Source organism: Puntigrus tetrazona, chromosome 3, assembly GCF_018831695.1.
Source record: "Puntigrus tetrazona isolate hp1 chromosome 3, ASM1883169v1, whole genome shotgun sequence".
Lineage (NCBI taxonomy): Eukaryota > Metazoa > Chordata > Actinopteri > Cypriniformes > Cyprinidae > Puntigrus > Puntigrus tetrazona.
Window position 1 is genome coordinate 13,860,677 of NC_056701.1, and position 26,905 is coordinate 13,887,581.

At 37.3% G+C, this 26,905-nt stretch overlaps 1 protein-coding gene across 16 annotated transcripts in view; it reads right to left on the reverse strand.

Annotated features, from left to right (window-relative positions):
- caskin1 (CASK interacting protein 1) overlaps positions 1-24,105 on the reverse strand; it is a 76,475-nt gene extending 52,370 nt beyond the window's left edge. For 11 of the 16 annotated variants that reach the window (XM_043235788.1, XM_043235785.1, XM_043235781.1 and 8 more), the window contains exon 1: positions 23,456-24,104. In XM_043235788.1, coding sequence (XP_043091723.1) covers positions 23,456-23,549 — 94 coding nt within the window. In that variant the 5' untranslated portion in view covers positions 23,550-24,104. Of the gene's footprint in view, positions 1-23,455 lie in introns of all 16 variants that reach the window. The other 5 variants (XM_043235795.1, XM_043235794.1, XM_043235793.1 and 2 more) reach the window with 2 other exon arrangements.
- Between the last annotated feature and the right edge of the window lie 2,800 nt (positions 24,106-26,905).

The following is a 26,905-nucleotide window of genomic DNA, read 5'->3' on the forward strand; positions in this document are numbered from 1 at the left end:
CCCCATCCTTGCTACAGCCCCAGAACTGATCAAACCTAGTATAAATTATGCATGTGCGTGTGGGAGTGTTTATGAACATACAGTTAGTCTGTACGAGGCTAGCTTGTTTGTGAGTTAACAGACTGAGGTTATCTTTATGTTTGAACCCTGTTTGTAACTGAGGGATGCAGTCTCCATGGTTACAAAACAGCTCTATGGATTCGAATCTTAAAAATGAACCAATATGGTGGTGTGATTTTGCACCACTCATCCACATGCCAAACCTCTCTCATTCTTAATTATCTAAAAGACTAACATAAAGATACTTAACCTTTTCTGACATTCCCTGAAATTTCTTGTATAATGGTAAATAAATGAAAGATCTTATGCATGCATGTTAAATGAAAAAACATGGCTTCTCCCTGACCTTGTCGTATTGCTTCAAGCTTCTCTATGATTGCACTGGGAATATAGAGTTTCTCTTCTCCTGTGACAAGTCTTCTTAAAAGCCTACATGTCTTTCTCCATGATCTCAGTCAAATGTATAACCTTTACAAATCCTCTGCCGACAAATAGAGGAAACTGGCAGGTTTAGTGAAGACATGAGTTTAATGACACCGCCGGCTTTACCCTCTGATTAGTCAAAATACCATGCCTGGTGAGGCTGCCTGTATGGAACCTGAAATTCAGGATAGCTCCTCCGTTATAATAGGATAAGAAAAATGGAAAATGGAGTGAGCAAAACCACAGAGGCTTTCAGACAGCAGCGAGAGATAATGCCAATGTTTCCTCTACTCTCAGACAGCCACTGAGCTAAAGAAAACAACCTGGGCTGATCTGAAGCGAGCTCTGCCTCAGCTAATGTAGCTATAAGAGAGGAACTCAATTAGATGTGTACAAATGACACATGTACAATAATCACATTCGAAATCTGCACTTGTCCTCAGCCAATAACAATGTTTCGCTGCTAGATTTTGCTGATCCTGCCAAGAGCCGTATAAATCTTGTCTCCTAGCAACTGGGCTTCAGTATCGGGGTTATCATGTATAGGTTTGTTGTACTACTGTGCTAGTAGTAGTTCATCCAAACATTCCGCTTATATGCTTCCCTTTCAAATGAGATGCAAACGTAATACATAATACAAGCAGCAGGTGCCATTGGTTCTTGTGACCAGCTGGGATGCTGGTTTAAGCTGGTCCTTTGCTGGTTTATGGTGGTCCTTTGCTGGTCTTAAGCTGGTCAGATCGTCATAGGACCAGCTTAAAGGAACACACGCTCATTTTCCAACTCCACTAGAATTAAACAGTTGAGTTTTACCATTTCCGAAAACATTCAGCTGATCTCTGGATCTGGCAGTAGCACTTTTAGCTGAATGCATTCGAAAACAGTAACATTCAACTATTTAACTCTAGAGTACTTTTTTGCCTATTTTCAAAACTAGTTTCAAACCAGCAAAGGACCAGGTTTAACCAGCATCTTAAGCTAGCATATGCTGTTTTTTGAACAGGGAAGGCAATTATTATTTCCATGTTATAGCTAAAAACAGATAATAAATACCTTTTACGCTACAAAAATGCTATACTATTTTGCTTAAGGAAATTAAAAAGCACTTGGATGGGTTAAATGCAGAGCACAAAGGATCCATGATATTTGGTCCATCTACTACAAGATGAAAAGCTAAATGAATCTTTGCACTGAAATGCAAAGAAAACAAAATGAAGGATGGAACACTGAAGCTTCTGACCTTTACCATGACATCCATAGGACTCAAACTGAGGGTTAAATAAGAAATCAATAGAATCTATCCATCAGTGACAATTACATCATTCTCCGTCCACAGAGCAAGACTCCTCAATTAAAAGATCCCAATCAGAATTGATGACCTTGGAACTCCCACAGAGAGAACAAATGGAATGAAGAGGTTTAAAAGTGTGAATCACTCAAAAAAAAAAGACTTCAGAAAGAATTGAGCATGAATAGATGAATGTAAGAAGGAATGATGTAATACAACAAAGAAACAGCTACACTTTCAATATGTGAAGTCATACATACAGTGGTGTCACAAGCACTATAGGTCAGAAGGTCAATGTGTGGTCTCAGAAGAGCTGGAGTAGTATTCGGCCCGTCTTTGCCCTCTCGTCACTCTCTCTAATAGGGTAATGGAGTCTTTTGTCATTTCTGATGCCCATGAAAGAAATGGGGAGGTGAGGAGGGACTGCGGGACCACTGCCAGCACAAAATGTCTCCAGTGTGCTCAGACAGCTGCCAGTTAGTGCAAGACACCCACCACCTCATCCATCAAAAAATCTTCTCACGCCATAAAAAAGAAACTTTAATATCATGCAAAGTAATTCTGGGCAATAAGATTATTTAGACAGAGTCAGTGGCACGCCGCAGGAGATCACATATAAATCTCTTCAAGGGTTTTTAATGTTCAATTGTATACTAAAAAATGAAAAGAAAAATAAATTGGTTTTAAAATATATATTTTCAGGACTGTCAAGTTAATGTGTTGAATACAAACAAAATAATTGTAATATATTTGTAAAAATATTTATTGTGGGGAGAGCTTTACCAATAATTCTGAATACTGAATATGCAACTTCATACAAAGTAAATATTTACCATGTGGTTTTAGTAATTGGATTTAGAGGCAATATATCATACTATCACACATATTTTGTTCACACAGTAAAAACACATCATTTGCTGCCTTTGACATATTCTGGTCATCATATTTGGGGGTCAATGACAACAAAACACTTACACTTCTGTATTGCCTCTGCAGTTTATAAACTCCTTTATACTTTACTTTTTAGAAAGATGCCTCACATATTAACTAAAGTAATGAACAAGTAATGTCTATAAATAGGTTAATTTTTAATTTATTCTGTGTATTTGATATTTGAATATAAAGTAATTATGCAATTATGTTCTTATTCACTTGGTAGCAGAGGATGCTTCAGAGTGGATCACTCAGATGTTTATAGATGCTCAGACTTTCTCAGACGGAAGCAGAGGTTCAATGCTTTGGTGACTGATTTGATTTGAGCCACTTAAAAGCTCTGACATATTTCAGGTACACAGCAGGCTTAAATAACACACACAGACCCATTAACACACACTGCAATACACACACACGCACAAACACAAATTCTATCTGTCGATAAGAGGCTATTAGTCTGAGAGGATTTTATGTGCTACCACATACACATGACATTCTTGGAAATATGCAAATACTGCTATTGTGAGTTTAAAAAAAGCAAAAATGCAGAGTCATTCGTAGTAGTCTGTCAGTCACAGGCAACACAGCCCCCCAAATTACTACGACAGATCTTATTACAGCTGAATTAAGATTGGCTTAGAAACAGTGATCCAGCAGTTCCCCGGCTCCATGGAAGGTCTGTAAGACTAAAGATCAAAGAGTGCAGAATTGAAACGCAAATGAGTGTTACATAACACAGTTCAGGAGCAATGGAGCTCCTGTCAATCAAAGACAAGATACCATGTGAGCGCAGGCATCATTTACGGAGAGAATATGCTTTTTGTCAGTGCTATTATTGTCTGGGGAACTTTATAAAAACGTTTAAGGCAGGACAGTATTTAATACAGACTAATTCAACTTCCAGCTGCGCTATAATGAACGGTCATCCAGTGGTTGAATGTATTTGCTTTTTTAATACATTTCTGAGCAGTCGTGGCATTATCCGTAGCAAAAGCATTTACAGGAATTTGTTCTCTTCAGCACACAGCTCTCAGAAATGCACCTGTTATCTATTCAAGTGAAAAGCAAACTGTTTCCCTCTCCTGTATACAGACTACACTTTACTAAAACAAAAAGTTATATTAGGCCATGTTGGAATCCATTTACTGTAAGTGAAAAATACACAACTAATGTGCTTATCCATTGAATAAAAATTCACCAGTCCAACAGTAACAGGTACGAATTAAGTCAAAATTGTTATTTGTAGTTATTTTTATCAAATACACTACATTTCAGTTTTTTTATTAGAAAAAAATGAATATTTTTATTCAGTAAGACCGCAATAAATTGGTTAAAACAGACATTCTAAAACATCTATAATATTATAAGATTTCTGTTACAAATAATTGTGGTTTCTAATTTTCGCTGCACTTGTCTTCTGGTTTGTGTTTTCACATGATGAAGATAAATTCATACAAATTTATGAATGAACCACTTGTTTTAAATTCTTCCTAGTCTACTGACATTTGTTATTACACTGGCCTCACAAATTACAGCACTCATGATAACTTTAATTAACTCTACGGGTAAGTAAGTCTAATTCTCCAGCTAATTACTTTTCAACACAAATCCTATAGAAATACACAGAGATATTTTCATACAGATACAGATTTTCAGACACAAAATTCTAAAGATGCACACTTTTTTTCTCTGCAGCATAAGGTATTCACAGACTTGATTGTCAGATCAGTGCACTTCATGTGCTATTTTTTATCAACATGCTAAATTATATCAGCACAGCTTAATTAATATTCATGAGATAAGCCCTGCCCCCATTTTATGACATTGCAACCCATAGCTTTTCAAAACAAATGAATGATTTTGCTCATGTGTGAGAGATGTTGTGATCTCTAAACCCTAAAATACTTCATTTATTTAACCAGTCAACAGGGATTTGAAGATCATTTTTGGTTGATACTATTTTTATACAAAAGCATAATCAAAGATTTCAAAGCTTCTTTTTTCTTTATAACGAAGTCCACAATATCACCACAGAGACATTTACGAAGAAGGCAAACAGTCGATTTTCTCCATGTTTACTTCAAACAGGCCTCAACAACATACAATGCAACAGCCCGTGAACATCTGCACCCTCTTCCCTTTGTCAATATTCATCTAAAGGAGACACACACAATGGTGCACGTTCTGAGAGAACAAACTTGCGCAAGGCCTCCTTTGGACTCGTGCCGCTGTTTTGGGCAGTGCATCCCTATAAATAGCTGAGAAGATCCGCTCTGCGCACATCTGATGACTAACTGTAGCCTCCAGTCAAACACAGGCCAATGGATATGTCAACTGTGTCAACAATCAAGAGCACAACTCCTTACGCGCTTTCGTGAAGTATCACTTATGTGACTGTTATTGGAAATGCCAAAGCTTAACATCATTGTCTCAAATAACACAGTCTCGTATACAAGAGCCATGCTCGAATTCCAAGTGGTAAATAAACAACAGACTGCTTTCCAATTCAAGGTAAACATCAACCTCATCTATCTCAATTTGTCCCGCAGGCGGAGGAGCTTTGTTGTGTGTGGACCAAGAGCTTAACAAAGAGATGCGATTGCATATCGCACAAATGTGTGGTAAACGGCAGACTGTGTGTGTCTGAGCATTAGGAGGAAAACATCGCAAAACATCACAAGATCAACTATTTAAGCAAAACACCACAGAAAGCTCTGTAAACTTCTACAAAGCCAAGACATAACTGCCATCAAGCAATTTGGTGGCCACCACAATGGCTATAATAGCATGGAATAAGAGCATCTATTCTTCTTAATGTGTGTTGGGTTTCACCAAGGTTTTGTTATTGTTCTTCTTGGCTCGTGATAAACTAAAAGGCTTGCTGGCTCTCACAGGCATATCGCAAGCTTCAAAGAGTTTGCGGTCTTTGAAGGTAAAGAGGACACTCTGGTTGTGAAAGGCCACGGCAGGTGGGGTTCTATAGGGCCGAGGGTCTCCATTTCTCTGGGTCATTCATACATTCAGCCTTAGTGTAATGAGATTAAACGCAGCAAACTCTGGATTATATTGCTATATTGTTCGTCTGATTCTCCTCCAGGCAAAGCAAATAGAGAGGGTGAAAGGAATAGAGATAAAAAGAGGGCAGAAGAAAGAAAGAGTCATCTCATTTCTTCTCACAGCAGAGGTCATCCTCCAAACAACAGAGGAATGTGGTTTGAACACACTGTCTGGGTAAATGTCAGGCCTGAAATACAGGATATAAATATTTACCAGAGTATTTCTGTATCTTATATTTTATTCATTTGACAAGCAACTGAAGAAATAGTCTGCTTGTATGCTTCAAATACAGCAAAAGTGCTCTGAATTAAAAACATTTAAAATTTCACTAGGCATCAAGTTCTTTCTGAAATCTTGTCCACTCACATGAGATGACTCGAGTTGTTTCAGTAGGCTATTAAAAGCTGATTTATTGCACATGTAGCAAGTCGCCTCATGTTGGCCGATCACAATCATAACACATGTGACAAGTTGTATGCTACTCACTTTACCTGTTATTAGACACAAAATAAATCATTCTCTAGTCTAGTGGCATCGATAGTCAAACATTTACATTTGCGTGATGCTACATTCACATCACAAGGTGTCAGTATAGGAGTAAATTGTAAACAAAAATCTGAAAGTAGAAAAAGCTGAATTTTCATCAGCATTACTCCAGTCTCCAGTGTCACATGATCCTTCAGAAATCAGTCTAATATACTGATTTGCTGTTCAAGAAACAACAATATTCAAAACACTTTTTAATATTTTTATGGAAACTGTCTTTTTTAGGATTCTTTGATAAAAAAAAAAATATAGACAGAGAAAATCTGTTCAGAAAAACTTTTATGACATCATATATGTCTTTAATGTTACTTTTGATTAATTTAAAGTATCCTTGCTGAATAAGAGTATTCATTTCTGACTCTTTGAATGATTGAGTAGTAATATTGAATTTGAAATAAAATATTCATAATGTATATATACAATATTGCGACTCATTTATTATAAAGAAGGTGAAGCACAATACTCAAAATACTTAAAATAAGCAACAAAGTGACTAACAATACAATTGATTAAAGGCAGTTTCCTTCAGACTATGTTTGGCCCTCTGGACACAAAAACAAACAAAATAAGACTTATGTCATACACAGCATGGCCTTGAGCAGCAAAATGAAAAAAGTTGAGGTTCTTTGTTTAGCTGTGATCTCTGAGGGCACACAGTACTCAAACAGAGCTTCCTAAACAATCACGCCTGATAAAGCATCAAAAGCCAAAGGCCTTCTCTTCCAGAGTGTTTTTCCTAACCAATTATTATAAGGGTCAGGAAATTTATTTGATAACTTGGTTTCCATTTCTTCTGTGTGTCACTGAAATCACCAAATTCACATTACTGCATATTAAATTCAGTGATGTTGACTGGCTGTGTATGTTTCTTGTTTTACAAATTACTTCTAGCTGAATTCCTGTCGCATCTCGCCTGGCATAACACACTGTAATGAGGGCAGATAAAGTGCACATTAGCATAGCATGTGTCAACAGTGCTAATACTGGATGAGACTTGTGGGCAACCATCCTAAACACCATTGGAGGCCTTTTTTGTTTGTTCATCTTTTCCTTTAGAGGATCATTTCATTCTTGGTCCAATTAAACATGGTGAGTCCAGCTGGGAGATAACCTGTAACTCTGCTTTCTGGATCCTGTGAGGTGATTCTGCTGTGCTTTGATGGAGATGATGCAATTAAATTAGCCCAAGTTGGCAGCTCTGCCGGAGCCTGGGCATAAATACAGCTCTGCGTCTGTCCTGCAGGGTTTGTTATTGATGTGTAAGCAAGAGTCAGGACTATTCTGAAAGGAGAAAAACTGATGCTTCTACACAAAATGCAAAAACAGAGAAACCGCAAAGTTAACGCAAGCACCTCCTGCCCGCTGTCGGCTGTCTTGCTATTTTTTTCCCATTTCTATATCTCTCTCTCAGCATGTGGGACACCCAGGTCACATGGAGCCGGTGGTTTTAAAGAAATCTCCTCATCATTGTAAAGGCCAGTTCTGACAGTAAAAGCCTGTACTCATTTCTCTTATACTGAACACACTCCAGTAATGAGCCAAGAGAAAAAAGATATGACAGACAACACACTTCCATGAACTCCACAGTCTCTAAAGCTCTCATTATTACAAAGTATCATTCACCTGCTAATTGTGTGCAAGTTGTGAACTTATGTAAATTGAAAAGGTTTTTAAGCAATTGTTCAAAATGTTTATGTGTCCTGGCTGAATATTAAGCATAATGTAATTATGCTATATAAAGTCATCGTTAATTGTATTACTTCTATGGTATTACTTTTTTTTAACGTATAAATAACACAACATTTTACAACAACCTATTTGTATGAATTATGCATTATGCTAATCAAACATTTTAACTGTGCAAATTGGGCAAGGTTTTAAAAAAATCTTATTTTGGAAATAACGTTGTTCCTGTCATTTTACACACAGGTGGTTTTGCACATAAAACATATCCCCAGTGATTGTCCTGATCAATCCTGCTCAGGCTAAAGTGGTTCTTCAAGCCTCTTTATCTCTCTAACATGGGGAATTCATACCGTCTCCCAAAACCAGACTATTTAAACATCCATTCTAAACAAACCACCATTCACCAATCTCATCCACAATTACCACCATAGCGACAAAACAAATAAGGTGGGGTTGAGAATGATGGACACAAACAAGCATGGGATGGTGGGCAAAGTAAACAAGACTCTTCACACGAAACAGTCTGCCAGCTCTCACCAGCACACAAAAACAGCCGGGGCAAGGCCGAGGCAGTCTGCACATCTCAGTTAGTAAACAGCCTCCAGACTCAGTCTTTATTCACTGCAATTACCAATGACAACTTACTGCACAACATATCACAGAGCCGAAGATAAAAACAACATCACCGCAGGAGCCCTCTCTTTCATTCTCTCTATATACACTGCTTTCAGAACGCAACTCTGCCATTTTGAAAACGCACTACCCTACGCGTGATTGTAGCCATATGTTCAAAAGTATGTTCAAAACCATTTAATGGTTTGGGATTTCTGCCTAGGAATGTCATAGAGAACTAATGACAGTCACATTCAGATCATGTTTGGACAGAGGCTGAATAACACTATACTATACTATTAAATATCAATTGTTTATATGTGTATTATTAACAATACGCAGTGAGAGAATACCAGTAAATTAAAACGAGTAAAATGCCTAATCAATATTCACAAAACAGTGTATGACAAATTCCCAGATGACAGATCTCTTTTAAGCGTTATCTGCGGGACACTTCAAGATCCCATTGCAAAGAGAGATGAGTAAGTTCTCAGATAAAGTTCTCAAGTAAAACAAAAAAACATCTATTAGTCAGATAGCTGTTTTTAGATACAAATGTAATAGACGCCGAAAAGCTGCTCGTTTTGGTTAAAATGTATCATATTAATATATGTAATCATATTTTAAAGAAAAAACGAGTCAAAAGCAATTCCAGCATGACAGCTGATACGTCTCAAAATGTATTCAAACTACTCACATGCATACTAATATATATATATAATGATAATAATTGATAATAATATCAATAATATTTCATTCTATATTATACTATACAATATTGCTGCATTGAATACTACGAAAGTATAAATATTCAGACATGGCAAGAGAGGAGATATTATACAAACAAAAGCAGGAAGACAGAAAGATCAAAATAAATTGAGAGCAAACAAGACAGAGATATGACTGTCATAGCATTTGCTCATCCCATCATGGTCACTCCAAGACTTATGAAAGCACAGCCTTGATATGTCCGGCACACTGAGTAAGCTCTATCAACAGCTTTGTTGCCCTGAATCCTTAAGGCCTGTTTCCATGGAGCTACTGACAAAATATTATCTTTTTTCTTTTTCTTTTTTTTTGAGTGCAGGCACATTTCAGTGTAACTTAGTCAAAAATTCTATCATAGTGCTGTGTCTATTCTTTCCACTGTTCACACTACAACTATAATGAAAGCTGGGTCAAATGGGGCTTTATTACTTATTTCATAGATCTATTACCCACCAGCAAATTACAGCCTCTCTGTATCATTAATGCTCTCCTAATTAAAATTACAACCCTGTGTGTGTGTGCGTGTGTGTGTTTTTGCAGCAAAAGATTTATCTAAGCTTATAATTCATAGTCAAGTCCTAGAGATAATGAACCATGCGTAAAATCCCATTGATTCAGCATCAGGCAAAGAGAGTAATTACTAAAGATCTTTTAATGAGAGAGGGAATGGAGTCTTCCTGCCATACTACAACTTAAATTCAGTTTAAACTGATATTTATTCAATTTTAAGATGTTGAGCAACCAAAAATGTAAATTCTGTTATTTTTTTACTCATCTTCATGTTGCTCTGTTTTGTTTGTTTTCCACAGAATAAAAAAAAGTCAGATTTGGAATGAGACGATGCTGATTAAAGGAGAATAGGTATTTTTGGGGCGAACTATCCCTTCAAGATCATCCTGAAACGCACACCATCTAGCACTACTTGTTGTGCTTCCCTGCAATGCGTGTTAGCAGGATTTGGCTTGTTATGTGCAATCCGTCAGAATTATTTCAAAATACTGACACTCAGTTTCCATTACAGAGAGCTCGACAAATGTCAGCTTGGAGCCAACACCGCAGGTCACCCCGAGCAGAAGCCATCCATCAGCAATCATAAATTCCATTAGTTGACAAGATATATAGACATTGAAACCTCATCCAAGTTATTGTCGTAATGAAAGCATCCTCTTAATGGGAATCGTGTTGGAAACGTTCCTCGGAGAGTGCACAGATCTCAGGACAGGACACCTTCAACCCGTCCAGGGCCAAAAAGAAAGCATTTTTTGAAAGCATACAATGAAAAAGCCCTCTCTGTGATGCCAACTGTTCACTTTTTGAGATTAGTCATCTTTATTGCATTCAGAGGCTCTGGGCCAAATCTACAAATCTTAAGTCTACAAATGTTAGTCACTGTCGGGGTAAAAATGAAATCGTCTCTGAACTAGGGTGGGCCTGCGGGACTAGTTATCTGCTACTTATAATTTTGTCCTTTCATCTTTACCCCTGCAGATTTGCCCCAATTCACAGAGTGATTGTGATGCACACCATCTGGAGGCGACTCCTGCAGCCATTCATGAGCTCTGTGACGTTGCAGTGTGTAATGCAGTTCAGTGCCAGGGAATCTCCACCATCGCTTCACAACACATCAAACCACTTGGATTAGTGTCAAAACCAATTTTCCCAAAACAAATTTTGTCACAATTTTTGTAATTCGACCAGTTAAATTTTTGTCAGTATTTTGCATTGTTTATTCATTCTAGCCCTTTTTATTTGATCTATGAAAAACATTTTAGTTGACTATAACAATTTTTTAAACATTCTGAAAATAAATAAACACTTCTTATTTTAAACAAAAGATTTATCAGCATTTTTATTAACATCAAAATACTTTTTTACAGAGCATTTCCACAGCAACTACTGAGATATTTCACAATTTTCGTGAACTTGAATAATTATCTGTTAAAATTTGACTCGAATTATTATGCTTAAAAATTCTAAATTCAGTTTCAGTTTTTTTACAGAAAACTGTAATAATTGTAATATTATTTCACAATATTAATGTTTCTACCATTTCATGGTCCAATAAATGCAGCTTTTTTGAGAATAAGAGACTTTAAAAAAAAAAAAATTAAAAACCTTTGATTGATAATGTATATTGATGAGATTAACACTTAAAAACATCTTCAATAAATGGAAAAGCATGAATATATGCTCCAGAATTCATTCTACACAAGACACAGATGAGTTTACAGGTTTATGGGTCTTATATTCAGAGAAGGACAATAGAAGTACGGTTTATCTGAGCCAGAGGAAATCAAACAGAGCTATTTGGCAGCAGGGTTTCTCTTGCCTGCTCAAAGAGAAATCAGCTCAAAGAAATCAACAGAAAACTAAAAAGATGTTGTGATTTAAATTTTTACAAATCAAGAACATATATGTTTTAACAGACTCCTCATGTACCTGAAAAAGTAGGTTTTGCTAAACCAGGATGTTGAGGAAGAAGAAGAAAAAATACACACACACACACACACACACATATATATATATTCCTTTTAAGTCCCACAGAAGAAAGAAGTTCATATGGATTGGAAACATAATGGAGACTAAATAATGACAGAAATTTAATTTCTGAGTGAACTATCCATTTAACCTCACTTCATGTTACAGAAGGAGTAAACAAATCCAGCATGAGTGAATTACAGCATGAAACACATGGATATATGGTGAAAACGACTCCCAGTGCCACTAAAACCGCCCTGCTCTTGAAACTCTTCCAGGGCCTAATCTCCTCCAGCAGGGAGATTCGAGCTCCTTTCCTTACTTGCTCTGGGAACACAAAGAGCTTTTTCCATGTGCCAGGAACCAAACTCCTTCCTGTCCATGATAGGGCTTCTTGCATTGTGCTACACAGGATAGGGGGTCAGGACTACTCAAGCCCGCTCCCATTTTCCAAAAGCGTAGTTAGCCAGTGAAAATGGAAGCAGGCCAACGTCTGTATTGGAGGAAATGGCATATTGGAGTGAGATTAAGGCAGTGGTCTTGCAGAATGGATACTGAGAGAGGAGGCTGAGCCTGTAGAGTAGCAGTAATGAGGACTCTGTGGTTTAAGGACTGGCAGGATAGATTAAGACCACTCATCCATGTAATGAAGTGCTATAACGCTGCATCAGCAGACACTCAAACCCAGCTGATTAATCGTTGTCTGGAGCCACTATAGAACATCTTATCTTCAAACGTCAATGGTTAGAAATCTAGTGTTTTACGAATCAAGCAAACTGTGAATCAAATCTGTCAATCAGTCAATCATCATAAACAACCTACAGTAATATCACATTTACTCTTTACACTGGAGGCACAGGGGCCAAATAAAAAAAAAAACAACAACTAAGAAATCAATGAATTCAAAAATAAAAGATGTAAATACTTGCAAGTACTGTTTATAACACAAATAATCACTTTATAAATTGTATATATAAACTGTATATAAATTAATAGAAAAGTTTTCTCATTTAATATTACTAATTACTAATATAAATAAATTGAATGAAATTGAATAAAATGAATAGTTGTTTTCATATGTGTTTACTAATTAACTGATAAATATATTTTTAGTTTATCTACTTTTTCAGATTTTTCTTTATTTTCTCTTTTTTTCATGTAGAGTATGTGTATAATAAAATCAATAATAATAAGATTATATTATATATTATATTATGTAAAAATAAAATAAAACTAAAAGATTTCACCAGTGCACTATCACAGTGTTGTGCCCAACCGTCCACAGATTCACATTTGTGAGTCAAGTTAAAGTCCAGTAAAGGGACAGCCTTCCTATATCTTCCATTCTCCAGTGGACTCTCTGCAGCACAGCTCCCATCCACTGCAGTGTGTTCCAGCTCACAGACCTTGTCAAGTTCCTGAAGTGCCTCCACTTAAGCTTAACGCTGCACTTTAGCTAGCAGCTGGAGCTGCGCTCTAAGATAGCACACGCTGATAGCCTGATGTTGGTAAGGAGCTGGCAGTACCTTCCTAATCATATATTCATGCAGCGCTAACAGTGTGTCTTCTCATCTATCCAAGCAAGGGCACTGACAATGAGACTTAGCCTACTCTATAGATGAAACTGGGAGTGCAAGTTGCCACAATAACCTATTTTTGTTAGTCATCTTCATGGATAAAGGTCTCAGGGTGGGGTGAACAGACAATGAGATAATAAGAGTCAAAAGACACACCAAAATATGAATGAGCATGGGAATATAGTATTTCAATTGTTAGCCGTGAAGCATTGTTAATAAAGGCAATGGCAGCAGTCGGCTCAATTTTACAATCTAGCAAGCTCTGCAAGGTCATATTTATTCAGTGTTTCCCACGGAAATGTTTGTGTGTCTTTCTAATGCTTGCTTGCTATATTCCTGATCTATGGTTTTTAAGGGAAAGTGTGCCTAAAACTAAAATTCTGTCAGCATTAACCCTCATATCTGTCCACATATGAATTTCTGGTAACACTGTAGCAGACCAAATTCTCACTATTAACTTATTAGCATGCAAGATCATATTCTCCATCCCTAATCATACCCAATACTTACATTACAGATTACCTAACCTAAAGTCAGTCACGCAGGTTTGGATGCAGCATGTTATTTTTTTGTAATATTTGATTAAACATGAACCCCCCTTTGCAATAACATATCTTCTTTATTTATCATTTCACTTAGATTTATGTCCCAATTGCAACGTCTGTTTCATGTTGATAATAAATATAAGAGACTAAAAGCGATCTTTGTTGAAAGCAAGTTAAATTAGAGTTTCAACAAAAAATGTAAAGTATAATTTAGTGCTGAAGGGATATCTCCACCCACACATGACTACAAGATGAAGGCATCTGTTTGAAATAGAGAGCAGAGAGATAGCAAGCGATAAGCAAAGCAGGATGGGCCTGACAGATCCCCAGGACAAGGCATCTGTTATCCAGAGCCGCTTCTGACTGACGCCACAGTCTGGAGGAATGCGTGCCCAGATCCACGCAGTCCACATCGAACTTTATCACTGCCACAGAGCTGAACGAGAGAGAAATATATGAGAATCTGCATACAGCCACATGAGCAATGGGGAACTTTCATCTTCATCCTGAGCATCCCCAAAACCAGCGCTCTCAGCCCCTGATCTCTGCCAGGAACACTCTCTCAGCATGGCACCTGTAAACCCTGGCACCATATGCCTGCTCTCTGCTGCCCTGTTGGGCACCATTAACACACAAACAGGAGAAGCAGCCCGATCTGTGAACCCGTCTCATGAGGGCAGTCCTGTAGGCCAGTGCTAGGACTGCTGGGAAACAGCCACGTTCTGTAGAGCATGATGAGATTTGAGATAGCATGCAGTCACTGGGTCAGGCATCATTAAATTAATAGTTATTAATAACCTGTTGAAGATTAGAATGATCGGTGTGGAAATCCAAAATCATGATACGCCCTTTTCTAAATGCTCTGGCATACCGTACAATGAAGCAAAGCAAATATAACACGAGGGTTAAATAGTAGAGCTACAAACTATTTCATTGGTTATCACCGCATTACATTCAGGAACAATCATTTGCAATTCAGATTAAAGATTGTTCATTTCAAGGTTAATTTTAGCATGAACACAATTCAATTCAATTTAATCTAAGTATTAACATTATTCATTTTCAATTTGTATTTATTTCCAGTTAGTAATTTTAGCCATTTTTAAACTTAAAACTTTAATTTATTTTAAAATGTCCATCTAATATTTATTATTTATTGTATTATTTAATTGTATTAAAGTTCACCTTGAAATTATAAAGTTCTATCTCATTTTTGCCAAAATGAAGTTATTCACATATTCTTATACTGTGCAACTTATTTACATTATGTGATCTTATTTTTTTTTGAAGCCGTGCACATTTTGGACCTTTTTGTTTTTTCAAATGCAAAAAAACCTTTCAAAATCTATAACTCAAAACTGCTCAGAATGCAGAAAGTTTTAAATTCCAAGGTGGCAAATTATCATTCTTATTCTATGAGAGAGAAATCAACACCACTTGGCGATAATGATAACAACAAAAGGAGCATTATCACTGCAAACACTAAGAATAATTTATGAACTGTAAAAACAATGAAAATCAGAGTCAGCTCAACCATTAAAGTCAATGACAGTGCCACTTTAGTTATGAATCACTATTTAAACAGCAATTTCTATGTACAATTTGATGCATTACATAAAACAAATAAAAAATATGACAAATAACAGACGAATAGCATAGCACTGCATCTTTGATTAAAAGCAAAAGCAAACAAATTAGACTTCATAAGAGTCTACAAAAACTGCAGCGATAACAAGATAAGAGAACTTCCCTTAAGTGTGGATGAAACAAAAAGTCACTCAGCTCTCTGAATAACATGTACCATATGTTTTTGCTAAACGAAGTATCATAAGCCACAAGGTAACCACATACAGTATGGAAACATGCATTTTTACAAAACAAGATGTATTATGACCATCATAAACAAAATTGTAACTGGATGAATCTGTGGAAAAATCTGCGAGGATTCCAAAGAAACACAAAGTTCTGTTTTATGACTAGCAGAGGATCAGCTGTGCATTTCATCAGCGTCAGGACTGAAGAGAGCTCTCCGTGCTAATTCTTACTGCCAATTCTTTTAAAGCGCTCCTAAGAATCAACCTGACAGGAGATTATGTCTAAAAGGGGAGTTCACACTGACAGTTATTTGCGAAGTGTCCTGACGGCATTTCTAATGACATAAGCAACAATGAATTTTATGCAAATGAGCAGTGGCAGTGCGGCACAATGAATGCAGCATTAACAGCAGTGCAGATACGGTTAGATACTATATTTTAGTATGGAGTATGAATGCCTACTACAAACCAGTAGCACAATTTAATTAGTGTAAATAGACTTCGGTTTCACAGGCTCCATGATACTCTTTTTAACCTTCAACATCAGACAACACAAAAAAATATCATCATCTTGCAAACATCCGATTGATTGTTCTCATCAAAGCATCTACAAGTCCTTTATTTATTGTGGAAACAATGACAGCAGAATAACTCTTTGAACCTGATCAGTGTATTTCAAAGGTACGAAACAGATTTCAGGCATTTATATGTTGGTATATTAACATTATATCAGCAATGAAATTACGGTATTTAATTGTAAATTTAAGTTGTTACCATATTTTTCACAGTAGATTTCCGGGCAACCACAGCTGATACGTATTTCATTGAAATTTTACGGAATTCCTTTACATTCTGTGCATGGGGTCAAATGGAAAAAAAAGGAAAAATTTTACTGTATTGAAAAAAATATTAGTTGCCTTTTCAATCCATGTTGATTCCTCAAATGGAAAAGCTTGGGAAAATGTGTTTTTTATCACTTCTGCTTGATAATGATGTGATACATGACATCATCAGGAATCCATTTGAAAAATTCATTATCGCTTAAAAGAGAAAAAGCAAAGAAAACAGTTCAGTTCAGAGTAGCAACCTTTGCCATGCGCGTGACTAATTTAACACAAAGTGCAAGTTATGATTTATTAAAAGCGAGCCTGAGTGGAGAGAATTAATTCACAGTCTAGATTGGATTGAAATAACTTGGAGCTACGCTGGGAGGAAGATTAATGTCACGAGGGGGAGAAACGTCCATTTCCTCAACTTACTGGGTCCGTGGCTGAGACAAATGCCCGACTCCACTCGACCCCTCTGGGAAAGTGTGATCTGATGAGCGGCAAGAGGTTTATTTAACAGAAAAAAATTGAAACGATCCTACAGTTGGGAGCTAGGAGACCAGGGAAGACACTCCTAGGAAAATGTGTGGGAAGCTTTTTTGACAGTATGTCTGAAATTGTGTCAGAAAAATCATATGTTCCCTGAACAGGCCCACCTGTTTTGAACCTTAATATTTGGTGCTTCTCCTATAATGCAGTATAGCAAACCCATCTTCACTATTTTTTCTTTTGCACAGCGGATGTACAAAATTAATTTAGGCATCAAAACATTATACCGTGAATATATATGAGATTTTTTAAAAGTCTTGTACGTATATAATAGCACTGCAATTTAAAACAGTTCTTCTATTTGACTATTTATGCTACACTATTTATCATGCATCCCTACAAAATGCAAATTTCCTCTCTAAATGTACTAGCTGCCTGCTGCACCCCTATGAGCACATATCCAGCCAGATCTCTTCGTGCACACTCCAGACGGGAACTTTAATCATGCCTGAGTCCGTAAGGATCAGATGGATTCAGGTTTGCTGGATATGTGATCTGTTCATCTGCTGTAGCCCAGCAGATATGGCCTCCAGACAGAGACATCTGCGCTCTTTCTCAGCAGGCAGCCACAATTCTCCTCACAGCTGCCTGTCGGTCAGCTCACCCCAGTCCAACATCTGGATGTGAAGATCCTCAGTATCAATCAGGATTCTTTATTTTCAGCAACTGAATCGCTCTGAGTCAGTCGCTCATTAAATCTGTTTATTTGCGGTGAGTATTGTAATGAATGACTGCGGCAGTGGCTTCATTAGAAACGTATACTACTGGAGGCTTAGCAAAAATGTTTCTGAGGTAACTAAATGGAATATATTTCAAAGGGAATCAAAAAGGTACTTGATTATCCTTTAAAATTGACTGGTTTGTTAAAAAAAGGGTCACAATTACTGAACGTTACACCGTTGCAAAGTGTCCATAACCTTCTATCGAAAGTTGTGTTTATGCATTTTCAATGATCAGTTCAGGTTGGATTTTCCAGTGATGTTCTTAAGCACTGCGGCACATAAGAAATGACAAACACACAGTCCACTATCCTGACTCTCTCTTCGTCCACCCACCTGCACTATATCCACCACTTCATTGTGTGAGGTTACATAACAGCTGTCAGCCTTCATCCCCTGTTTCTCTTCACACCTCTCATTGATGTACACAATAGCACAAGGCTTTACAGACTTTTAAAACTGTACGAGGGCGTTTTTTGACCTTTTAGACTATCGATTTGTATAAATACTATGGGTTTATCTTTAAAACTGCAATTATACACTTAAGGCTATTAAACGTAAACAGATTTAATGTGCAGCGTGCTGGGGAGCCTGATCAAAGTGATAGTGATAAGCACATTTATACCTACCAGACTAGTTCAGGAGCATGCTGGGAGGAATCAGCAACAGTTAATGTGCTTAAGAATTCTGTCGCCCCCTCTACCTTCAGGATTATGTGGGTCAGGTCCTCAGATTAAGGTCATGTGCTGCAAATGCTCCAGGGTACCAAGGCAAAAACAAGACAATGGGTGGCTGACATTCACTCAGAGTATTATTGTTTTAAACAAACTGATACAGATAACTGATATCTGTTTTTCTTAACTAGTACAACTAAATTTGGTGTGGCGGAACTGTTAACACTGAAATTAGTTAATAAAATGTTTAATGAATAATGAAATAGCAAATAATAATATAGCTATAAATGTACAATACTTTTAAAGTGTTTATTAATACTGTTTAATGTATATTTTGACTTACTGTATAGTAATGCAGTAGTATCTGCTAGTATCTCATCTGAAGTAATAATAATTAATATTGATGAATTATGAATGAATGTAAATGAACAATGAACAACAGTAATTTAACATTAACCATGGTCAAATAAGTCAGCACTTATTTGACCATGGTTAATGTTAAATTACTGTTGTTCATTGTTCATTTACACTCATGATGCTGTTTATTGTTAAATAAAAATGTTGTTTATTGTTAGTTTGTGATATGTGATGTAATACATCATGTTAACAACTTGAGCCTCACTGTAAAATATTAGAAAAAAGCATTATTAGCCTACTAAAATTAACACTGCTGATGTTTCACATTATCACATCACATATAAAGAATATTTATTTGACCACTCAACATAGTATTATAAAGTAAACCATCCATTACTTAGACTATATTTTATATATATCTAATCCAGTGCATGAACTTTATAATATATAGTTTGAAAAAAAGCTAATTATGATGTTTTATAATAATGTGTCATCCACTGTCTTTAACTTTTAATGCCATATGGCTTTAGTTTCTGATCCAATGCCAAAAACCTTCACTTCAAACACAAAACTTTTACACTAAACCAGTTAATCAATATATCAGTTATATCAATATATACAACATTCTGCAATGACACAATTTAAAATTTAAAATTAGTATTTCATTGCATTACTAGAGTATGTTTAATTTAAGTGGGAAAATAGAAAACATCCTGAGACATCACTGCAAATGAACGTTATTTTGATGCTTTGAGTACTAACTAAACACTGATTTTGTGATATAATCTTTGGATAGATCATGTCCTGTTCCATTTACACTTGTCCTGGACGGTCACGCAGATGTCAGATATCTCCATGGATACCCACTACAGAGGATTTCCAACGAGTTGAGCTCTGAGCTTATAAATATGCAGAAAAAAAACATCCTTCAACCACATCCTACCAATTTCAACAGTATCATTACTTGATGGTGCGCTGTGCGCTGAGAGTCATCCATCAATCTAGCACTTCACCCCTACAGCATTCATTTTCTCACCAGATTTATTTCACTCCAAAACGCCAGAATCAAATCGGCAGAGGAAAGCAGAATGAGCGAGGGCCTACAACGAACAGAGTTTTTTTTTTTTCTCCTTAGGGACCCCATATGTTTCGACTGCTAAAATAGCTCGTCTCTAATTGCTGCTGGGATATGTGAACAGGTTGTAGAGGTGGAGAACGGATAACCCATCCCGTCATGTCTTCATCAGTATGTTGAGTCACGCTCTGCAATGTTCCACTCGCTTCATTCTAATGAAACTAATCAGCAATTTACTGCAATAAGATATACTGTATTCCAGATGTTCTTTCTGTAGGCTTCTGCGGTGAATGCTCGTGGAAAAGGTGGAGAATGTGCTGAATACGTGGAAAAATGCTGTGTAGATATCGTCTGGAAACACTCTTTCAAATTCACCCTCCCTAGTCTGGGCTCATATACACACTTACACCTCCGTATGCAGACCACGCTGCTGCAGATAAATGGACAGAAAAACAGGTTCACCCCCAGTGAGAAACAAACGCCTCCGTGTGAGACATCTGCACAACGCTACAATCCCCTGGAGGTGGCAAGCCATCCAGTGAGACGTGAAAGTTTCGTTGTGTCAGAGTAACTGATGGCTTTCCACAGTCTTATTTCTGCTTCCCTTGCTTTCCCTCCCAGCACTCTTTTCTTTCTCTCTCTCTCTCTGTGCGACTCACTTAAAGCCATCTGCACTGTAATTCAATCATCACACTAAGCAGTGGAAGTAATGATTACTTGGATTAGCTACAGGGCTCCAAGCCACTGTCTTAATATTGACTGGCAGTGACTGCAAATATAAGCAGCTTTGTTTCAGTTTCTGGGAGATGTTTTATGATGTTTTCTCAACTCTCATCATTATACTGTCTATATTTGACAAAATACATGCATGCTCTATTAAGACAGATAGATCATAACATGCAATGTAGCAATAATATATATATAATTACAAAAACATGCACTACCAGGTCACACAATTGACAACAGCATACAAATCTCACAATTATCAACAACAAGACGATTTAAACTTTCCTGAGCATTACAAACTAGTTTTTTTTTTAATGAAATGAAAATAAACCAGCAAACAGTATTCCAATGCAACTGCACAATTTAATAATGCCACAGTGCAAGCTGGGAATCTAAGCACCAGCACAGGTCACCAAACTATTAGAATTAATATTTAAATGTGCTATTAAGAAACAGAAAATGAGTGTAATGCATACACAGATAATAACTGTAATTCTTGAGCACAATGCTGTTATATTATTTTCTGCTTAATGTGGTCATTTTAATTGTAATGAAATTAAATGTTGTACTACTGTAAATGTACTAGAAGCAGCCAGGAATATACTTTAAATTAATACTAAAATGTTTTCAAATGTATAAAGAAACCACTATCCGCCGTCTTCTGTCAGTGTTTCAATGTTTAAGAATCATTTACATCTCCAGAGTCTGGTTACCACTTGATTGTTCAAAGCTACAGTCAATATTATCCTGAACAAATGAGCTATGATTTCATCACAATAGGATTTTTGCACAAAACAAATGCAGGTACCATATTTCAGTCAATTGACCAAAACTTTGTTACAAAGCCGAGACAGCATCCAGCCCAACCAATCACTGTCAAGCAAGAGACTGCAGTTGCTGTGACTGGAACTAATTGGCTTCTGGGTAGCTTTGTGTTTCCAATACAGAGGTGGAGCTTTACATAAAAGCCAACCAACACTTTCACAAAGACATATCACTCTCTGTTTGAAGAAGCTGATTCATTGTTTTCGTGTGAAATGCATTAAGTTGTCTGCAAAGCTCTACTGCCTTTCATGAGCATTTGAACTCCACACAGATTTTCATAAAAGCAGCTCTCAAAACACCTATATTATTCATAATTTAAGTGAAATGACTTACAATATCAAATGGTGACCTGAAACAACCGACTATAAAATATATAATACTCCAAGATTATATCACAGTCAGTGTTTTTCCCACAGAGTAGCCTAGCAGACATTCAGTGCCAAAAAGCCGTCATAGTTTACAGCATAAATCTACGTGTTGCTTTGGTGGCACGAAGCCAAGTGATGAAGCTCACTGGCAGCTCGTTCCTCTCTCTCTTATTGTGAAAGTGCAGTGATGTGGATGCACCTCATGCTCGTTCACCCCATCATTACAGGGGGCAGTGTTTAGCTGAGCAGGAGTGTGCTGCTGCCACACTGGAGAACAGGCAGAGGGGGGAAAGAGACGGAGTCTGGTGCTCAGAGGAGCGTCGTGACGGCCGTGGCTCTCTGCCTTGAGCCCCCCGGGTTATTCTAATCCGAACACGCTCGACGCAGACAGGCATGTAAGACAAAGAAATCTCAGTTGAGCTGTTGTGTGAGACGCTGTTGATAATGCCACAGATGTGGTGGAGGAGATAGAAAGCAGACCATCACAACGCATTCTCAAATGCAGACACCTCAGATTGTGGTGTTCAAAGCGTCAATGAGAAGATCAATCCACACTCTTAAAGATAAAGGTACCTAAAAAGGTTCTTCATAGAGATGCCACAGAAGAACCATTTTTTGGTTCCACAAAGAATCATTCAGTCAAAGGTTTTTCATAGAACCATTTCTTTCTTACCTTTTTATAATCTGAACACAACCTTCTTCTTCCACGAAGAACCTTTTGTGAAACAGAAAGGTTCTTCTGATGTTAAAGGTTCTTTTTGGAAGTATTTAGACAAAAAGGTTATTCAATGGCTTCTATGGCATTATTTTGAATGGGCATATGAATGTTCACAGTTGCTTCTCAACCGAAAATATGAATCTGTCAAGCAAATCAGGGTCTCATTGGGGAATTAATTTTTTCTCATCCATCTACAAAAATATTTCATGTTTACCAGATAGCTGTGTCTAGAATTTTCTGCCTATTCTGCTAATTCCAAAACAAGCTTATTAATATTCATATAACTCTTATGCACAAACAGCACTCATTAACATCCGAAACGCCCCTTTTCAAGAGTGAAAACATCACAATAACTTGCACGCTGCAAATCAAGTGTATAACTGAGGGGAGGAAAAAAACATTTATCACTGATAATTCAAGCAGATGTGATGTTCATCAGAATCGGTTGTGTTCCATAATCACATGACAGTCTGGAAACATCACAGAATCATTGGGAACCCTCTCTCCTGCTGAAAAAAGACCAGCTCAGTCCAGTAATGAATTTAGATATTGGTCTGAACCACCAAAATCAAGCTGTTCACCAAAGATGACTGACCTTGATGGAAAAGCCAGTTAAGAACCTTGATGAGGACGTACACAGCATATTTTTGGTATTTCCAAAGAGCTTGAGTGAAATCTAAACAGCTCTAGCCATAATTAAAGGGTAGGGCAAGTGTTTGCCTCCTGATCTGAAAGTAGATCCAACTACTCACGATCTCTCTTGCCTCTATCAGCCATAACAACATGGCAAGCAATAACGTAAATGCTTTTTTTAATCACGCAAAACCTACTTGCTTTCCCAGGTTTGGGCCTCTGCAGGAGCTTCTGCACCGTCATCAGGTCCTCAGTCTTCACCGCTTGCAGTAATTCCTGATCTTTCCCCATCGTTATTTATTTTACATCCAAAGCATCCTCTGAATGCGTGTGTAGTGTTGCCCGGAGAGCTCCTCTGCGGATCCTCCCTCTTGCGATGGAGCTGCAGGGCGCGATGATGATGATGACGATGAGGAGGGTGATGATGCACACTGGCGGAAGGATGCTGGAATACTATAGAGCTGGTGCAGCTGGCTCCTGCGAATCACAGATGTTCGTATTCCGGTGTCTAGAAGCTAATTTGAGCGGCACGGTGACGGACTGCGTTGCGTTGGCCAAAACCGAACAGTCTGTTCTAGAAAACCATCATCGGATAAGCCAGGTCCAATCACGTTTTGGTGTCGTGAGCGGATCTGATGCGATGCATGCGAAAATGCAAAATCGATGTTTCTTTAAATTCCCAAGAGCGCTTTTTCCTGGGATCCGAAAGGCTGAGCTGGAGGCGCGTCAGGCGGCGGTGCCATCTCTCCGTAGTACTCGCACCGTTATTTTCTGTGCTGCGATGGGTCTACACAAGAAGCGTGCAATGTGCATTTCCCCAGCCTCGGATTGGGCTGACATTGCTGTGGTAAATGGCTCCGCTTCATCCAGAGGGCGGTCCCAAAGTGTAGGAACACCCCCCTGTTCCAGTGCTGACAGCCACATGCGTTTATACACCGCTGTATGTATCATAACACATGCTGATGAAATCTGCCTTGCCTTGTAGCACGCAGCTCGTGAAAATGATAATGATTTGTGTTCGGTACATTACACCGACCTGGCAAAAGTGGATTGCAGCAACCAGTACAAAAAACGTAACTTACCTGAGCACTGTTTGAAAACCCATTTCATTTTAGTCCTTGAAACGAACTACTAGGCTGTATACAGTTTTATGCTACATATAATTACAAGTAACTATTCCACTTTGTGACTAATAAGAAAAAATGAACAAAATGTCACCAAAGTAGTTGCAAAGTAGTAACCAAAGTTACTAGTCATTACATGTGCATAAAGCAAATAACAAATCGCATAAGAAAGGTTTCTGACAAAATAGGTATTAGTGAGTAGCTCGATGAGAAATTTAGTTAGTAACAAATTGCTGAAATGTATTTGCCGCTATTGGACTAATCACTTCATAATCATTATAAATAACAAACAAACAAACAAACAAAAAACTACTAGTACCATAAAATACATGCCAGTTAGACAATTTATCTCCATGGATGTCGGAAGGTAAATTCTCAAGAGCAAGGTTAAGCTCCTTAGATATGCACTGTCTGCTACTAGTTTATGGAATCTAACTTGGCTTTGCATTTCTTTAAGCTTTTTTTAGTTAAAAAGTACATCAAATGACACTTGGGCTTTTATATCCTCACCTCTCAAATCCAGCAAATGCTGTCAGTTCTTCAGTTTGAAGGAGCTTGAAGATTACAAAGTAGGGTACAAAAAGCGCCCGGCTGAATGAAGCCTGCAAAACAAAACTGTCCTCTGAATGCCTGGTCAGAGTTATTGTCTTAGCTACACGGGGTTTCTTTCACAGTCTTATATCCAATTCAAAGCACAATGACCCTCTTTCAGAGTAGAGTCCAGTCATGACTGTCATGTTGCATTCAGTCACTTAACACTAAATTTACCACCTTAAAAAAAAAAAAAATTGATCTTTTTCTAAATATTTTCTTTTTTGTTCCACGAAAGCGAGTCATATAGTTGTGAGAAAGTAAATACTGAAAACTGAACTATCCCTTTGTCATTATATTGTGTAAAACCTTTTAGAGAAGAAACTTCTTAACAAGTCCAAAAAAACCTCTGAACTGAATCAGTCTGATTATTAACAGCAATATCTAAACCCAGAATGTTCAGTAGCATGATGGTTTAATAATCAATTAGCAACAATTAACATAAAAAATGGGTAAACATTTAAAAGATTTCAAATGATGACAAACTAATGACATGGAAGGCGTTTTTTTTTTTTTTTTTTTTTAAAAACATGAATTTCATTAAATTAGCCCTAATCACCACATCATTAATACCTGCACATCCTTCATCCAGATATTACTGAGGCTGTGCAACATCTGACTGTGATCCAGCGCCATCCAGTGCTGCACGACAGAAAATCAGTTAAAGGATGCCATTACCACACTTGCAGACCTCTAGTGTTTACTGGGCACATTACAATTCAGCTGTCAATTTGATTTCTTTATTTCTTTATTTTCGCATGCAATGAATGCAGTGAATCGGTGGAGACAGGCCTCTTGTGGCTAGCACCCTTTCTAAAGACACGGCATTCAACTCCAGCGAAACGTGAGAATATCATATTTCATGCGGTCTCGCCATTTTCTGACAGTTCTGAAAGCCTTTAGGAGTCATACATGATGATATTAAATAGCTTATTCCCATAATCTTGTGGAATAAATATACTAATATACATAATAAATAGTTCATATATTTAGCGGCTGAAATAGCTGAGCAATATCTCAGCATCCAGCACCTTTAGTCATGCAGGGTGTAAGTGTATTACACGCGAGCGACATTTTACATTTGACTGAAGAAGAAATATGATGTACTTCATAAGATATTTGTTACATTCATATTTGGATTGCCGTAAGCAAAGGAGGGGCTCAAGGATGAGGCTCAACTCAAGTACCAAATTTACTCCCTATGAGACTAAATGGATGAAGATAGCTACTGTATATAGGGCAGAATATCTTAAAGGAGCGAGGATGGAGGTGGGGAGGAGGAGAAGACATGCCAGAAGGACTGTCTCTGAAGTAAGGCAAACAGGAGCTTATATCTAAAGGTTGATTAGAAGATCAGATAAGCAGCTCCTACTGAACCCATAAGAGTTTCATTTAGAGGCAAAACACTGTAATAAATGGGTTTTGTATTTGGGCTTTGGCACTGCAAAGTTATTTCAAGCCTTAAAATTTTACATAATAACATACCTTGCATTTAATGTTATCACAAAATAACACTGTCTGGTTATGTATAATTGTCTTTCATCGCCCACACAAAACAGCTACCAAAACTCAACGAAATTGCTCAGCATTGAACATATTTAGCACTAGCACAGTAAACGCATAGTCTGATTGTCGCCAACTAACTAACTACTACTCTAACACTAAACAGCCACTGAAAACCCCACATTAAATATTAAAAATGTTCCCACATATAGCCTACAGTCAGCAATATACAAAAGAATCCAAATCTTATGTATTATTTGTTTAGCCTATAAAAATTATATTTTTAAAATCGTACTTTTGTGTACGAAACTCTAGACAGTAGCCTATATTCCGAGTTCATTTTACTTGTTTACTGTACTTAAGTATTATTTTTGGGGGGGAATTTTACTTCATTCAAGTATAATTGAAACTCACTGCTTTTACTTGCAT